The following is an 18,832-nucleotide window of genomic DNA, read 5'->3' as shown; positions in this document are numbered from 1 at the left end:
CTGATTAATAAACTCCAGTTATTAATCAGAGCACGAGAACCTGTAGTTAAAGCAGAGGCAAATGTGTATCTGAGGTTGTTTAGCTGCTCTTGAAATTCTCCACCCAGTGCCATTAACTGTGGAAATACAACAAAAAGACAGAAGAAAAAATAACTTAATAAGGAGCACAGGGAGTGCACGTTCTCTATCAAGGTTACCTACTGCAAACTTCAAACAAATTTATCTAAATACTACAATGTCTGGTACAGTTCATTTATGGTTCACAACAGTTCTACATTTTTCTGATGCTGCATAGGGCTGTTCAATATAACGATATATATTGGATGACGATATAAAAACACCTATCGTTTCATTTTACGCTATAGTTTGTTTCGTGGTGTCGCAAAATAAACTGTTTACGGCAATATTTTTTTCATCGTTTTGATGGTCACTGTAGTGGCTATATTGATTTCTTAAAGTTCTCTCTTTCTCTTATATTTAATATAACCACACTACGGTCGGACAAGCGCCTGTTTTTATGCGTTGTGGTTAGCAACAACGACGGTAACACCATCGCATGTCCGCTTGTTTATGTTCCACACAAACCTTTCACAATAAAGCTCAAGATCCTGTTGAGACTTTTCAAAATAAACTGAATCACGTGAAAGAGCAGATTATTTACGGATGAGAAGTAAAAAAGAGCCGCCAGGTGCTAAAAAATAAACCTTAGACTCAAACGTTAGAACAGGCTTTTCCCCGCAGCACGGCGTGTAATAAATACTCACAAAGAAACAGCGGCCTTTACAACTTATGTCTAAAAATGTATAGTTTCATGCATCTGTTAAAACACTCGATCTGCATACTATTACTATGCTACTAGCAGCAGGTGCCTTTTAAACTTAACCTGCAGAGTGTTTAATTCAATTATTTGCCACAGACGGAGCAGTTTTAATAACAGGAAATGTAAAAACTGAAATGTTCAAAATGCTCATGGACATGATGGACAAAAATAAAAAGAGAAAGGACACAAGTGACAGATGCTCCAACAATTTCATTATCAGCTCCATGTGTGGGAAACCACGTAGGCTGGCTGTCACAGGGCACTGATGAACTGAGCCAATGTTGTTATTGCTACTAAAGTATGCTTGTAAGCCTCCACCTCCTACCCAGAGTGCACTGCAGCAACTGTGGGAGGTGTGAAATCGGCGGAACCGCCGCTGGTATCCGACATACAGCTGTAGTAATTAAAAACCACCCCCTTTAAACAAGTCCACAGTCACTCAACCTCAAACTCTCCGTCTGTCATTCAAAACACAAACACGCGCTTAACTTCAAAACTTTCCTCCTGTGCTTTGTGATGCACAAACCTGATTGTCACGCTACATCACAGCACCGTCAGACACTGGCGAGGCAAAAACATGCGAGTAAAACAGCAGCCGACATAACAAATGGGATACATGTCTGTACCCAACATCTGCTCGCAGCTGCCCAGACTGTTTCGCTCCTGACACCAGGCAGCATGTTAAAGTAAGTCGGCACTGGGTTATTGTCAGCACGGGCAGTCACACGGTAAATGAGTGGCTAATAGAGCACCAGGTCATGCACGGGCTGAAAGGCACGCAGGCGGACGAGCTCGTAACAGATGTAATCTGTTATGAGCAGATGAGTTTGCCAGTGCATCGTTGCAGGAAAGGAGAATCCTTGCAGCTTCACATACAAGTAAGCCAATGTGGTTGAAAGATAGCAAGATACATGATGAGAGACCATGAGGTAAGAGAGGCGATGAATCTCCAGATGTATCGCTTAAAGCCTTCCAACTCCCTCTGACTCGTCTCTATTCACACCCCATACCCACTCTCTCTCTCTCTCTCAACTTAATCCAGTCTCAGAGACGGCGCCTCACTCCATTACAAAGCTTCGAGAGGATTGAACCAAATATCAGAACTGTCCTCCTTAAATTGAGTTGCTCTCAAATTTTCCACACAATGCCTCAGTTGCCTGAAAGACTGAAAATCCCTCAGTAAGCTCATTCCCGATCCTTTCTGAAGGTGATTTGATAGTTGAAACAAGTACAAAATCTCAGCTTCCATGTAGATTTACAGAATAGAGCTATTTTGGGGAACATTTAAAGACTCTCTGAGAGCAGCAAATGTGCAATATTTATGAAACAATCTCAGTGCGCAGTGTTATTGGGATTTTAAATAAAGCTCATAAGAACTTAAAGTTCTTTATTTTACATGTATGTGGGGTGCTTTATGTGATGCAGGAAAACAGTGATCTCTGAAAGTTGAAATGTATGTTTTTCTTTTTAAATTTTCAAACTCAGGTACCGCTGAGAAATGTTCTTACTCTTCCTCTGGGCTGGGAATTTTCTTTTTTAATTCAATTAAAAATATGGCTTTCAGTGACTGTTAAAACAATATAAGATAATCAAGACAAACGTATTCTTGTTCTTCAGTCATTTTTGTAACGACGCTCTCATTTTGTTTTGTGCTTCAAGGTCTGGGGATCGCTTGGCTCTGCAGCAGTGTCTGCAGCCTCTCCTTAGCTGCTCAGTTTTTCTCCACCAGAGATGATGGTGGTCAACAAAATCAACAAAATTTATGAAAAGAAACAAAAGCTCTAACAGATTTTTTAGCGGAAAAAATGGACGATCAGTCGAATATAATAACTGTCATCTCCTCGGTCGTATGATTTTTGCCATAACCGAGCAGCTGTCAATCAAAAACACTGACAAGCAGTGAGCAGGTCATCTTCTTTAAGGCGCTGCTCTTTTCTTGGGTTGTTGAACCTTGGTGGTTATCACTGACCATTTTGTTTACCCACTTATTCTTAATGTTCCTGTATTTATATTTAGTTCTGTGACTCCTCAAACATGCCGCGTGCTCTTGCTGTCCATGTGCAGCATCTTGGTGTGAATGTATGTGTGTAGAAACTGTACTGAACACTGAGCAGCACTTAGCTGTTGTAGGTCAGCTACTAATCGGAAGGCTGGTGGTTTAATCTCTGGCTGCTGCAGTCAAATATAACCCCAAGTTGCTCTCCAATGTATCCATCAGTATAAGTGTGTTTAAATGCTAGAAAGCACTTAAAAGCATGATTCTTGTATGAATCGGTGTGAATGAGGCAAGCTGTATAAGGCACTTTGAGTGCTTAGAATGAGTAGAAAAGCACTATATGAGAACCCAACAATTTAGTAATGTAACACAACAGTACAACAATCAAAAAATGACTATTAGAGCTAGCAATGAAAGTACCTGAGTACATATTTTCATTCCTCACCTGAGTCTGAGTTAAGTGTAAAAACATTTTTTTCCCCACTAAAAGCTAGAAGGCTGTGGTTTCATGCATTTTTTTAAAAGAATTTGGGAACTGCTCAGAACAGCCGAATAACATTTAACTGGTGTGTGAAAATCATGTTTATCTATTTGTTTTGTGACATTTTAACAGCTTGCAGCGAACACAACCAAACACAGAAATGTTTGGGTTATCAAATCTTGCAACAAAATGGCAAACGCTCCAACAAACGCTTCGATTTGGTTGCCTGAAAGCCAAAAAACGTCTCCGATGGGAATCCACACCCCGCTGGAGTGCTTTCCCACTTCAGCAGCGCCCTTCCATATTTATCTTTGGGAAAGGCGGATGATGACACCCAGCAGGCTCTGGCACTCCGCGAGATGATTAAAATGTTCATTAACACCGATCCGTCCAGGTGATGAAATCTGTCACACACCCCTGCTGCGCCCACATGGAATCGCCTGCGAGATATGACGCTGCCGACGCATAAATCTATACGCGCGCGCACAAAGGTGCCGCACTCACTCCGACGTTGACCACCTGGCCCCACCTGTGACAAACAATACGCAATGTCACCTCTCTCGTGCCAGGTAAATAAGCAGTGTGTTAAATCCATTGTCATATACACACATACAAACAGACCACCCTCTGCTGAATAAATGAAAGTCCCTCACACCTCTGAGACAGTAAACATGCCCAAGCTGTTGGATGAAGACCTAAAAGGCTAAACAATGCGAGCTGCCGCCTGGCTTCTCTTCTGATGATCTGAAGCTCCGGCTGTACGTGTGGGCACAATTAAGTTCAATTCACATAGAGAATGACTCATCATTTGCGCTTTTTACGGTGGGCCTACAGGGACGCAAATAACTTTATAACATAAACCACACCAGTTACAACAGTTTCATATCCACCTACAGCCGCTAATGCACAGTTTAATTTAGTCTCCTCACACTAACGTCCGTATACACCACGTCTCACCTACACTCACACGGGGGGATATGATACTCGAAAAGACAATTAGCACAAATACGAGAGTATATTATGTAAATGTGCACACATATGCACAAAAAACACATAGCTAAACACAAATTTTCAAATTATGACTCCCCTCTTGTCACTGTGACCTGCTTTCCACACATTAACCCCCCCAAAACACACTCAGCAGCTTATTTGTTAACAACTAATCAAAGTCCACCTCCATATTAACACACACACACAAATCAAAAAGTTTGTACTGGCACGGCTTCACACTTTTATGCATACAGAAGGCAGGTTTATGCAGACAAACAAAAGCACAGGGCACACACACACACACACACACACACACACACACACGGCTGACAGCTCTCAGCAAGATGACCGACCTCCCCGGGGCCCTACAAGGGCAAAGTGTAGCACACACAGGGCCAGCGAATGCAGATCTATGTGTGTAATGAATAAGTTACACACTCCTATTAGGCCAGGCAGCAGTGACAAATGCCTCTCATTCACTCATTAGGCTGCTGGCTGTCAGAGGAAGGAGAAGGGAGCAAGGCACAGCAAGGGAAGCTTATTGGGTTTTAAATGGCCATGTAATCCATTTCCTTATTGGAGATGAATAAGCTGCTGTCCACGGTGGGTTTATTTATGGGCGAATTAAACACGTACGCAGAGACAGGCAAAACGTAGAATGAATCAAAGTGCCGGGATGCCATCCGTGTAAAATTCGTGGACGGAAAACACAGCTGACATGCAAAAATGAAAAAAAAAAAAGAAGTCAAAAATGAGGAGGTGTAGGGGATTGGACAGAACGGGCTGTAGAAAAGTAGGAATCATTATATTGCAGTTGCAGAGGTGGGCTGGAGGATTGTAGGAGTCACGCTGTAAATATTTTTGAATCATGAAGGGACTCATTGTGCTTTACTTTTGTTTCTGTCATGTGTATACTATTATATGTATTTTATTGTATTCTATATATTCTTATGTCAAACTTTGTCATGAATAAAAAGCGTGTTCTCCCATCTGGTCTCTACTTTTTAAATTTTCATTTATTGTCTGCTATACCTGCAAATAGATCGGCAAGTCGGTGCTCTGGGAATCCATCCTACCCGACAAACCATCCTACCCGTTGTTTCTATGCATGCGCACAACACAAAATTAACTGGCGAACCCTCCTACCTTTGAGAATATGGGCTACAAACATACTCTGACGGGTAAAATTAAGTGCCAAACCGTCCTACCTTTGAGAATATGAGCTAGAAACATACTCTGATGGGCAAAGTTAAGCGGCAAACCGTCATACCTACTTAAATTTGTGCTGGAATTTCTCTGTGACAGCAGAAATGTGCATAAACTACTTACGGTGGGACGTTTTGCCAAAGTAGGATGGTTTGTCAGGGTTCAATAATCTTGAAGACACACCTCTTGCACCAAGCTTCACCTACCAACTGTTAAGACTAGCCAGCCAATCAGAAAAGAGCTGGCTTAAAGAGAGCTAAAGAAGGTAACCCCTTCACGTTTATAAGTCCCAATACGTCCGGCATAAACCTAACATAGCAGTTCCATGATTTCTACCAGGAAATCCTGAAGAAGAATATCTGGATATCGGTTCATGTCCTAAAGCTTAAGCACACTTGAGTTATGCAGAAAGACAATGAGATAAGCAGACAAGTATGATGCTTCAGCGCGACCTTAGAATGGCTCAAAAACCCTCCAGTGTGGCTGAATTTTAAAAAAAATCTTCAAAGAAGAGTGGGTCAAAATTCCAGTTCTTGCTGCCAAAGGTGGTACAGCCAGTTATTAGGTTTAACTGGCAATTATTTTTCCCACATAGAGCCAGGTAGGCTTGAATAGCTTTTTTTCCTTAATAAATGAAATCAGCCAGTTTCACCGGCCCACAGGGGACCATCAGTTATCTTAGTGGTGCTGAAACTCCCAGAATCCCCACATCTGCCCAGATTCATTTACTGCCCCCCTCGGAGAGGCCGTTCCCTCAGGTAAAGGAGTCAGTCAAACATCAGCGAGTCGACCAGGCATAAAACCTCCACCTGGGACAATGAAACAATATCGCACGTCAAGTGAGAAAGCATCCATGTTCCGGGAAATGTAAAGTTTTAGTAATTCAGTCAAGCCCCTGATTTCATCATGTGACTTCACACCACAGCAATCCATCACAGTGCCAGCATTAACTCACTATTTTTCACCCGCTCACTACAGTTAAGAACAGACTGCCACCACCAGAGCTTTCTTTTTGAAGTCACCTGTATAGTTGGAGAGAAGAGCCACATGCTTTAATAAAGACTAGCTTGACAATAGTTTATGAGATATGTCAGTGTGCATTACAGTATTTTTGGCATTTTGTTGTGCGTTTGCCACAATGACAATAAAATGATTCTGATCCTGATATGTTCCACGACGCAGGTCACTGCACTGCTTGGTGCCTGTAGCACAGAAATTCAGAACAAATGTACTCAAAACCAAACTAGATATGCTCGAGTCAAATCAGTTCTGAGTAACCTAGATGCATCACATTCCCCAAGTAAGGCCACAAACAAATAGATTGTAATTGGGTCAGTTTAATGGGGTTGTGTAGCGCCCCACTGTATTGGTCTGGGTATTAGATTACCCTCAGAGGATCCGAATATACTTGCCCTTAGCTTAAAGTGTGTATGGCATCATAACCGTCGTCAGCGGCATCTCTCCGTTTGGTTGGCTTCACTTTCAAGCAGGTCCTTTTATCCCTGACTCTATTCAGATCCAATCTGACTAATCCCTTTCCCTTTCATTTTGGATCTCTATATTCACGCAGGTCAGATTCAGATACGTTACAGTGATTCAAGAGGGTGACGCTAAAACTGAAAGAATGAATTTGGGGTTTTTGCATATCTTACAAATGTCTTAAAGCCAAAGCAAAAACTAGCTTTCAATCTCACTACTGTAAATATATTATTTGAAAATCACAGAGATTTAGATTCTCCGCTGAGAATCTAAATCTCTCATTGATGCTCGTCAGGGAAAGGGTTTTTTCCCCCCTCTTTTCCCTCACCTGCGTAACGCCCGCGAGAAATAGATTTAGACCTCAAATGTTCGTTCACTGGGAGAACTTCCAGGAATGAATGGTAGTGATTGGTCATTAGACTGTATTTTTATACATTTATAGAGCTGTTACGGAAACACAACCTCTTTGACACATGTTAGAGAGGTTCAGCATCACTACAAATGGTGATGAACCCGATAATGTTAGTAGTAAACCATGTTCTTGACACTAAAAAAATCCAGGGATAAACCAGAAGTGAACATCATCAAGCCCCAAATCCTGCAAGTAACGTCCACAGAATGACAAAAACTAACCAAAGGAAAACTTCCACCTAGAGCTGGGCGATATGAGATTTATTCATATCACGATATGTTTTTTTCATTTCAGGCGATAACGATATCTATCACGATATAAGCCAAATAACTATATTTGTAAGATTTAAATGTGCCGTTGCTCACAAGTAAAATGTGAAATAATCAGCAGCTTGTTTTTATTTAAATATTTATTTCCCATAATAAGTTCAACAGGGTAGATGTACTTAAGGAACATGAGACTTTTTCAGATAAATAAAGGCAAATATTGCAAACTACACAAAAGGCAGCCGCTAAAGCGTTTAAGTTTCAAAATAGAACAAACGAAACAGACTAAATTGTCAATTCCACTTAGAAACAAAATATTAATTCTAAAAATAAATCTTAGTTTGTTTTACAGAAGAACAGACAAAACTGACTAACTTTTGTCAATATCAAATAAACTGAGAACTAAAAGGAAATTCTCAATCTCTCCTTGTTGTATAGCTGAGCTTTTCAAACAGTTTTAACAGTTACTTTAGTCTGACAAAAGCCGAATGATGAATTAGCGCTTCCAGTCAGAGACTGAGGCTACGTCCACACGTACACGGGTGTTTTTGAAAACGGAGATTTTCCGTTTTCGTTTTAAAAAAATAATCCCGTCCACACATAAAGGGAGAAATGAAGTGAAAACGCTGCTATGAACATGCCAAAGCAGCAGGTGGCGCTAGATTCCTAACCGTGCAGAAATGTTGGCCAATCAGAAGTCTAGAAGCCTCGGTGGGAAAAAGTAAACAAAGCTGCGGCATAGAAGCAGAACCGAGTCGTATGTGTGGACGGACAGTAACTGTGTGTATATGTAAGCATTTAAACACTGCAGAGAGTAGAAGTAACAGTATTGTAGAAATTCATTTCACCGAAACAATAACGTGGCGCACAGTGTGACGCATGCACCAGTTTATTGTATTTCCAGACTTGCTTTCGGCACAATTTACAGTGCACGCTACTCTGTTTTTTGTCAGACTTGAAATAGCCGAAATACCTTCACACTACGGAACTTCTTTGGCTCTTCCGTTCGACAATCTCTCCGGCATTGGAACCATCATCTGTTTTCTCTTCGGTCACGCTCGGTTGATTTTTCTAGTCGGCACACTCATTTCCTCCATTACGCGCTGGCTCCATTACCCGCTGGCTGCTTCCCAAACAAACACACGTGCGGCTTGGCACTTGTGCTGTACGTAACAAGTCACGCGACGTGACGCTGCGAGGTCTATCGCGATAGCTTAATTTCTCTATCGAGTAAAAGTTATATCGCGATACATATCGTTATATCGCCCAGCTCTACTTCCACCACAAAACACTGAAGCAAAGGGAAAAACAAGGAGAAAGGTCAGACTATCCTTACAAAAAAGTGGGAATGAAATGAAAGCAGGAAGTAAACCCAACATAACATAAGTCAGTGACGAATTAAAACAGGAGCTTTTTCTCTTGTGCACAAGTATGTCTAGTATATCTACCACTTATGCAACATATGCATATATTCAAACAGCATTCATGCATGTGAAATGATTTGCAATCAACACTGTAATAAAATCGCACTGCTCCTTCATATCCAAGTATAAGTGGTGTGGGGATATCCCCCCAAACAAACAGGGACACACAGCATCACACATGGAAACAACAATTATCGCTTCTCTGAAACAGAAGGAAAGGAAAACCATCTTTTGTGGGATGTCAGTGGGTCTGACAGCGCCTGAGGAGCATTTGAGATATCAAGTCTGCTTCGCTATCATTAGACAGGAGGGGTTTCAAAAACGCAGCACACTGATCAGGGGGAAACATGCTGACAGCTCATAAAAAAGGGGGTGCTTGTGTATCAATTGAAACCCCCCCAGCAGCCGTGATTTTCTGCTCCCCTTAAACTCCTCGCACGTTATTTTGCCTCCTTCATTCCCAACACACAACGGCAGGCTCTGGTAGTCGACATCAAAGCACGATGGAACGAGGCGCATCATTAGCAGGAGAAGACAGAGGCAAGGGAGGATGAAATCATTTAGACGCCGCTGCGGAGGGGGAATTACTATGCCTGTCGGGACGACGGTGGTGTGAATGGAGCGAGCAGGAGTGTGGATGGGTGGAGAGGAGAGAGAAATGGTACAAACGACAAGAAACTGAAAAGTCAACACGAGCAGGTAAGGTAATGAGTGGCGGCAAAACAAGAAGAGTGCAAAAGAAACAAGAGGAAGCCACAAAGTGAGGAGGAAATTTTTGATTGAGAAACTGCAGCGGGTGAGGGCTATTTCCTGATAACGCACACGCGTGAGAAAATCACCATTGCTCTTTCCAATCATCTCTCATCGTACGGTTCCTCCCCGCCATGGTCTCCAGTGTCAGCCGCTCAGGCGGCCGTGTTTCACAGGCTGAACACAGTAATTGCAGGAACCAGAAAGATGAAATGTGAACTGTTGTGATGTTTTAAACATGACTCTGTTGTAGGCCGAACTCGCACAGGTCTGTGCCTGCTTAACAACCGCAGACTCTCAGTGATCATCAGTTCAATTCTTCTGAATAGAAGCATCTTTTTGGTAATTAATATAAAACAAGTTTTTAAAAACCATCAGATTTTTTTTTTTTTATTGCAATTGAGATTAAAACTGCATGACAAGAAAAACTAAATGCAGTTTCATGCAGGGGTCATTCCATCCAAAACCAGCCAATATTTAGAACATTAGATGAAAAACTTATGGTGCAAAGCCTGAACACGAGTGCTGTGAAATTTTAGCTTCATATTTCAAATAGTTTTCAAGATCCATTTCTTTTAAGTGATTTATCGACCGACTTTCAGGCATTTTATTCACACACTGAAATCTGAGGCAATGTTTGAACATGAATATCTCAAAGACTATCAGAGATAAAAGCCTGAAAATTTTCGCTGCTGTTTCGTACCTTAAAAATGAAACAGGCTCTGTAATTTGGAACAGACAAATCAAAAATGTATCTGCCTGAGTACTCATAACTTAAAATAAAACTAAAAGGCCAGCATGCCCACAAAGTCCCATATTTGAGTACAAGCTAACTAAAAACAGGCAACTAGTGACAATTTCTACATGATAAATAGCAGAATTATACACTACAGTAAACAAAAGCATGTAGAACACTATCGTGGGATTAGTCACAAAAATGAAAAGATGCCATTTTTATTTAAATTTCATGCTGGATTGAACAAATATGACAAGTTGAAACACACAAAAAATATCAGTGTATCCCATTCGCTTCCACTTCCTTTATCAGGGTCGCGGGGGGCTGGAGCCTATTCCAGATGTCATATGGCGAGAGGCGGTGCACACCCTGAGCAAGTCACCAGTCCATCACAGGGCTAACACATAGACTCAGACAACCATTCGTACTCACATCCACTCCTGCATTCACACCTATGGGCAATTTTCCAATTAACCTACCCCCACTAAGTGCATGTCTTTGGACTGTGAGCGGACCGGAGAGAATATAACTTAGAAAATAATGTTGTTAAACATGTTCATATATTTTATTTTAGAGACCTGAGTCAAATATTTTAGAATATTTACTGCTCCAATTTGCACAAAAATTGTATAGTCCAAAGTTTAAATATGCAATATACAATGATTGCCTCAGTCTGTGTTTATTTTGTGACTGGATGGCGAGCGGGTGCTGGTGGTTCCTTGCTAATGCGAAGTCAAATTGGTTTCAAAGAGGTATACGGTGCAGCGCCAAAAACCTCTTTGCAATTTCTTTGGCTGCTAGCAGGTTTCCATGGTCGCCCATAGTTTGCATGGAGGAGTTTGCAAACCTGCAATGAAACTCTGACACAAACAAAAGGACAAAGTTCACCTTCAAAGTAAAAGCTGCCCCTTTGAAATGTGTTGCTTTCGGTGGAAGGCCACACGTTTTAGTCTGAAGGCCACCCTTTTTTTTTCCAGTTTCAAGTGTCTACAGTTCACAGAATAAAAGGCAGATTCAACATATTCATGAATCAAACAGTTTATTATTGCTAAGGACAGACGACCTTTAACTAGTTAATAACCTCCAGTTTTAAAAGTCATATGATAGCCTCAATGTTAATTAAATATAATGCAAAGTTAAGCCTTTTTATGTTTTATTCAAGGTGCTGAGGCACACTATGGCTGATTTATCACCCATGATTACATCATTGCTCACACACAAACTTTGACCTTTCCGTGTATCGTTGGGCCTAACTGTCCATCTGGTCATTGGACTTTATAGTGCGGATGCTGACATGTTTTATCACTGATATAAATAATTAAAAAGACCCACATTTTAATACAAATTGAATTTTCCTCAAAATAAAGATAATATTCATCTAGGCTCAGGTTTCGTGTTGGTGATAGTGTAGCGTAGACGCTGTAGTGCATTATTAGAAGGGTTACTGTTAAGAAAAACATCATAAAACATGAATTTAATAGGGAAAAGATGCACCGAACAAAAGCACAAAAACCTCAATGAACCCTCTGGGTTTTAAAGATAACCACTCCCCATTTTGTCCCATAGATTGCAATTGACCTAATATATGGCCCTCTGTTATCTGCAGTGTTCATTTTATTTGCATTTGACACAACAGAGGCTTATCTTGCTAGTTTTCACACAAAGCCTCGCTAACATCCCTCTGCAACACAAAAACAAAGTCAGAGATATCGAATCTTTTCAAAAACTAAAACTCTGGATAAATGAAAGTGAGCAGGACTGAGAGGGAAACCAGCTCTCTCTGTCTGACAGGGTCTCGTACTGTAAAAATAGAGGGTAGTCATCAGAGCCCCTGAGAAAAGCACCAGAACTGATCTGGCATATGAAAGAAAACCGATGACCTTATTTTTCGCTGTTTGCATCCATGTGCGCTGCTGTTTGAGAGCAAAATAGATGGACTGGGACGCTGATACAAAATCTAATTTCAGCTCATAATGATGCACGGAGAGAGAGCGCACACGTGTGTGTGTGTGTTTGCATTTTACCGTCATTGCCTTGGCTTCCTTCTCTCTTCAGCATCTGTACCGCCCCCACATATTTCTTCAGCTGGACCTTCAGGACCTCATTCTCCCTGCACAAACAGACACACAAAGCTTAAACAGAAGAAAACAGAGGGCTAAAACAAGAAGGTTATAGCTACAACGCATTGTATGCAGGTCGTTTTCAATGCCAAATATCCTTAGTGTCATTAAGTAAGGACACTTAAAGATAATGTACTGATTAATGGAGAGCTAGGATGGCAATATAAGTGCAAAAATATACTGCGTATGACCGGAAGGTTCTCTGACAAAGTTTCTAGAAATTGTTTTTTCCTCTGTTTCGAGCTGGGCCCTTTAGTTCCCATTAAGGGAAACATTAATGATACAGCGTATAGTGATATTTTAGATAATGTGCGCTTCCAATAGTGTGACAATAATTTGGTGGGAAATGTCCCTTAGCGTTTCAATATGAGCTCTTCCTCACAATGCAAATGTAGATGAATTTAATAAACTTCTAATGTTCTCATTCAAATATCTGATGGATCGTCTTGGCTTTAGCTCCAGTCTGACTCTGCATGGCGTGATTTGAATGCAATCATATGGAAATCTTTTCACTCATGCAGAAATGATCATTCTGGAGCAAATTAAAAAATTATCAGACTAATTACTGCAAAGGTACTTGATGTAAAAGAGAAAAGAGATCGTGTGTCTCGAGCTCATGAATCTCAGTTCTGAATTTTTTGTTTCTTCTTCTAGGTTTACTCTCTATCCAGACAAAGCAATACAGTTAGGTGCTTTACTATCTCCCAAATGAGGAAGAAGTCAGGCTGGCCTTGAGGCCTCTCTACAGACTGAAATAGAAGATGCCTGAGAAGAAAACACGAGGCCAAATACAGGGTCAGATCAGTGCACTGTAGTAAAGCTAGTAAAGCTAGGCATGGCCTTTTCAAACCTCCCCAAAACAGTGAGACCCCAACAAATAAAGAGACCTACTTTTCCCACCCTTCACAATTGTTATAACTTACAATTCCCTCAAACAACTGCACTGCAAGCTTTGTGCCATCTTTTAGAAACGCAGTTACTTGTAAATTTGGCGAGAATCCACTGTTACCTGGAGAAAAGAAACCACTTCAGCTGTTTCTAAATTACAGGCACATGTAATCATACTGCTTGACTATCCCACACAGATTCAGCACCAGTTGGATAAACCGGAACACTACTTATAGGTATATCAGGGCCTCTGATAGTTCGGAGATGCATCTTAAGAGCCCTTGAAAATGTAAACGCACATGTTGTACTGTGACCGAGGACACAGGCACAAAGACGCGGTGACAAAGAAAGGGACTGAGAGACAGACGCAGTCTCCTTACAAGCCGTAGCCGGCTGAGCATCGTCGACTTTGGGGAAGAAATCAATCAGAACTGGAAGTGCGGCTTTATGCCCTTGGCAGTTACATCTAACAGTCTTTGTCTTGCACCGCCGTCGCGCCCCCACACCGCCACCCAAACCCTCATTCTCCACGGGTGATGTTTGGTGCCCTGCTTATCAGCCCTCATTCACAACCAACAAAAGAGGGACCTCCGGGGAAACTTCCTGAAATCCACATGACGAGCTCTCAGTGGAGCCGTCCACACGGTTATCAGAACAACCCGCAGCCCAGATGCTTTTTCAGCCTGATTTAATTATAGCTAATACACACCGCCTGCTTTACAGAGTGTGTGTGTGTGTGTGTGTGTGTAGCGGGTCGGACAGATACGCAGATATTCAGAACAGAGGAATCATTTTACTGATAAAAGGCCTTGTGTCTGCAGGATTTGACATAATGTGAGACACGTGAAGCTCAGGTTAAAGTGTTCTTCTATTACGAACTCGATGAATTTGGCTCTTTTACTTGCCGTCTGTCACGATGGCGTGTTAGAAATTGTTTTTTCACCCTTGTACGCGCACACAGCCTCTGCTCACTTGGTGGTTTCATCCTCCTAATCAATAGTCTCATTTTAAGACCACACAAAATGTGTAAGGAGGTGGGGCTCTAAAAGCCTTAGCAGCTCTATTATCTTCATCTCTACCAAGCATCTTTGTCCTCAGATTCTGTTAACATTCACAACAGTGCACTGCATTCCCAGAAGCCAACGTTGCCAGATTAAACTGTCATCAAGACCTTCAGTGGGTGCCTTTAAAGTCACCTACTCATCGTAAAAGTAGTTTAGTGTTCTGTTTTATTAAGAAACCCGGCTCCACGTAAGAGATAATGTTATCTCTATAATAAGATATCTGCACATCCGCAGGCCAGGGGTGGAAGCTTTCCGGCTTGTCATCTATTGATCAATCATGCTGCAGGCTTTGATTGCATGTAGGTGAACAGTCTGAGTTTACAGGAAAAGAGAAATTAAATTTGCTCAAACTTTTTTGTTTGTTTTTTTATAAATAATAACCCACGAATGGAGCAGGAAGTCATGGTCCTTAAAAATTAGCTGTGGCCTTCAGAAGCAGTTAAGTATACAAGCTAATGGACTGCAGATGAGATTGCAGTATTGACTTACAAAAAGACATGGCCACTTTATAAAACCCCTAATCACAGAGCTTGCCAAACAACGAGAAATTCATAATAGAGTTTAACCAGTGTCACTATCTGGAAGCGACAAGAAAACGGTTCTTTTCTTTGTTCTTTTTTAAATGTTTACTCAGGAAACCCTAAGTTAAGTTTATCGACATAGAAGTGGTGAATAAGTGAAGAAAAGCCCCACATCACTGGGGCCCATTTACTACTTATGTCACTGTAATTTTATTCAATTACATTTGAAAAACTATAAATCATATACGGTGGCTCTGAGAGGTCAAATGCACTGCAAGTTAAAGAAATCACCAGAACAGATAATGAGAAGTGACAGAAACCAAAACGTGAAGGACTCCACTGGGACACTTTAAAGAAGCAGACGATTCGTCGGTGCTGTGCAGGTAATGTTGATTTTAACCGCATGATTCATATTATACTACAGATACAAGTTTGCTATTAGCATGTGTTCCACAGCTGATCCGTCATGTTGTTGTCTCCCCCAAAACACTTCTTATTTAAAAAACACACTTTTTGTGAGTTTTTGCAACATTTTTTGTACCATTTCCATTTTGTTTAGTTTTGTATTTTGCGCTTTTAAAGCTTTTTGTTTTTGTTTTGTTTTTTTTAAGTTGCAGTGCGTTTGACCTCTCAGGGCCACCGTAATAACACCCATCTAATAGACTACAGAAAACTAAACAACTGTATAAATATTAATATTTTTTTTCCAATAGGTGTTTTATAATTAGATGCCAGTTTGCATGTTTTCTAACAAAGAATTTATCCAGGTTTTTCTTTTTTGTTGTTGTTGCCAAAAATACCACAAGAGAAAAAAAAAGTTTTAGCTTCTCGGTCATGTAAAATGTAATCAGACAGGCACCAAACAGCAGACAGACAAAGCCCATCGGACTCAGCAGTGAAGAATTTAGCAGGTAAAAAATTAGCTCTTACCCAGAGGAGTCGATGACGACAACAGAGCACAAAGCGTGAGTGTTTAGCAGGAGCCTCGTTACTGTTATTAAATACACCTGTGCTTTTCTGCCAGGTATGTAATACAGGTGTAGTAACAAAGGTTAATCAGGCTGCTTGCTCTCTTGCTTTCTTATGACTACATTAAATGTTGCTCTTATGGGCGATCGTGGCTCAAGAGTTGGGAGTTCGCCTTGTAATCTGAAGGTTGCCGGTTCGAGCCCCGGCTTGGACAGTCTCGGTCGTTGTGTCCTTGGGCAAGACACTTGACCCGTTGCCTACTGGTGGTGGTCAGAGGGCCCGGTGGCACCAGTGTTCGGCAGCCTCGCCTCTGTCAGTGCGCCCCAGGGTGGCTGTGGCTACAATGTAGCTTGCCATCACCAGTGTGTGAACATGTGGATGACTGGATGTGTAAAGTGCTTTGGGGTCCTTAGGGACTAGTAAAGCGCTATACAAATACAGACCATTTACCATTTATTACTCGTTGCATTATTATTATTGGTGTTATATAAAACATAATACTGGGGAATTATTTTCCCAAAGAAAAAAATCCAAACTGACTAAGTATTGATTTCAAGCCTTGACTATCTTCAGCAGGTGCCGTCGCTGCCTGTCATCTACTGTGAGCCTTTTCAAATCTCCACCGTCATTCTGCTTTTTTTATACCATTTAAATTATTATGCACTCACAATCGTTTCAACAGTTGTTATTGCAAGCTGTCAATAGAAAATAATAACCAGATGCCTGTCAGCTATTCAAGAATAAAATAAATTAAAAGAAACACACACACACACACACACACACACAGAGTTTTGTTTGTTCTCGAACAGCCGTTCCGAAAAATCATTCGGCAAGATTTGTCTGCTCTGAATAAACGATTCTTTGAACAAACAATACTTAGCACGCTTGAAATTGAATTCCTTTCTCAGGTTACAACAGCACGATAATGAACACATTTTGCTGAATTATTGATCACTCTGATACAAGTAAAACACTTTGTGCCCGTGTAATGTGCTTGCTTTTGGAAAACAATGCCTGGGCCGGGAAAAACAAACAATCTTTCAACAGGATAAAATGTCACCTTGGTAAATACACGGCATCTGTCAACCTCAGCTGTGCTCTCCGCTGACAAGGAATTGTTGGTAATCAAGTGCATCAAGCTTGGAATTATTTGGCTCAGGTTTTGGGGACTGATTCGAATTGCTGATTAATTAAACTTGAGCGAACTTTGCAAAGTACACTGAACAATGTGTACAACTCCCTCCATTAAGAGCTGAGCATGTCTTTAGCACGGTAACATATAAGATAATATAAGTGGCCTGGTGGGGAATTTAGGGGAACGTACCCAAGCACTCGATAACACAGCAGCTGTCAGCGTGAGGATGATTCTGACCAAAGCCCCAATAACTGAACTGTTTTCAACTGAGTATTTTCAAATCCAATTTCAGGGCAGAGGGATAAAACACAGCCTGGAGGTGTGATAAACACCCTAGGTGTCCAGTATTGTGTCTGCAGTGGAGCAGCTTCCCTCAGGTCGTACCACAGCTCAGCCTCCCACATGCAATAAAAAATAATCCACCTGCTTAACACACAGCTCCTCTGTTTTTGCAAATACTTTTACATTTTTACTGGTTTATTTCAGGTTGTTTCTAAGTGTTGCGCCCCCTCAGCTTGATCCTTCCATGCAGGGCAGCAACCACACACTGTATTTTAAATACCCACTAAGACTGAACTCGTTGACTTTTGGTTTGCAGGAACTTCCTCAATGCCTTCAGTGAGTCTATCAAAACAAACTCAGTTCAGATATGTTCAGAACCACAGGACGAGAATTAAATAATGGATACGGAACAAAATTAAACCACAAAGCCAGAAGGGAGGAACGCCGCACAATTTCTCAATTCCGAAACTGAGAGCGATCCATTAAATTATCTGGTGCTTCTACTGGTGAGCAGGACGTATAAACGTGACACATTCAAACTCATCTAAAACTCGAAGTGGGTTGTCTGCCTTGAGGGATGCTAAAGTTTTAAATTAGCGTGTTGAAAGTTAAGGACTCGGCATCTCTGTTAAATAAACTGCATCCTTCATCCAGCAGATATGGGACCAGCCACACACTGCTTTCTCATTAGGGGCAAACGTCTGCTCTAGAAACATTTAGTGTAAACGTCTGCTTAGAGGATAAGCCTATTAACTACACTGGGCAGTAAAACTGTTGAAGTCATCTCATCTTCCTCAGTGCGAGATAAGTAAGAAGGATAAACCGTGTGCGTGCAAAAGATTTAGAAAAAAGCAGGATTGTTTTGTGCGTGAAGGAAACAGCGGGGGAAAAGAAAAGCTACGTGGCTTAGAAACATTTAGAAAAGTATTTTATGTGCAAGTGAATGGGAGTGGGGAAAGAGCAAAAAACAGTGTGTGCTTAAGAGATAAAGAAATTATGAATATTTTGTTTAAAAGAAAGCAAAGAATGTGAAGTCTGAGAATGGGTTTTATATAATGGAAACACTGTAAGACACTGTTAGAAAGCCAGTAAAAAAAGGAGGGGGGGGGCTCTTATCTTCTCTTAGAGTACAAGCAAAAAAACTATCTGAAAAGGAAAGCTTAAACTCAAACTACATACAGTAATTACTTAAACTGAATAGATGCCCTGAAGTGATTTTTTTCGCATTACATTTCCACATCCCTCCGTTTATTATCCCATGGTCTAAAGCCATCTTAATGTGCAATAAACACA

At 41.1% G+C, this 18,832-nt stretch overlaps 1 protein-coding gene across 1 annotated transcript in view; it reads right to left on the bottom strand.

Moving 5' to 3' along the window:
* Positions 1 to 18,832, bottom strand: part of snx29 (sorting nexin 29) — a 143,158-nt gene that overhangs the window by 97,797 nt on the left and 26,529 nt on the right. The window contains exon 14 of the mRNA XM_004557625.3: positions 12,585 to 12,670. Within this exon, the coding sequence (XP_004557682.1) occupies positions 12,585 to 12,670 (86 nt within the window). The remainder of the gene's footprint in view (positions 1 to 12,584; positions 12,671 to 18,832) is intronic.

This window comes from Maylandia zebra, linkage group LG8 (genome assembly GCF_041146795.1).
Source record: "Maylandia zebra isolate NMK-2024a linkage group LG8, Mzebra_GT3a, whole genome shotgun sequence".
In the NCBI taxonomy this organism is placed as follows: Eukaryota; Metazoa; Chordata; class Actinopteri; order Cichliformes; family Cichlidae; genus Maylandia; species Maylandia zebra.
The sequence above is the reverse complement of the archived record's forward strand: the minus strand, read 5'-3'. Positions and strand labels throughout refer to the sequence as shown.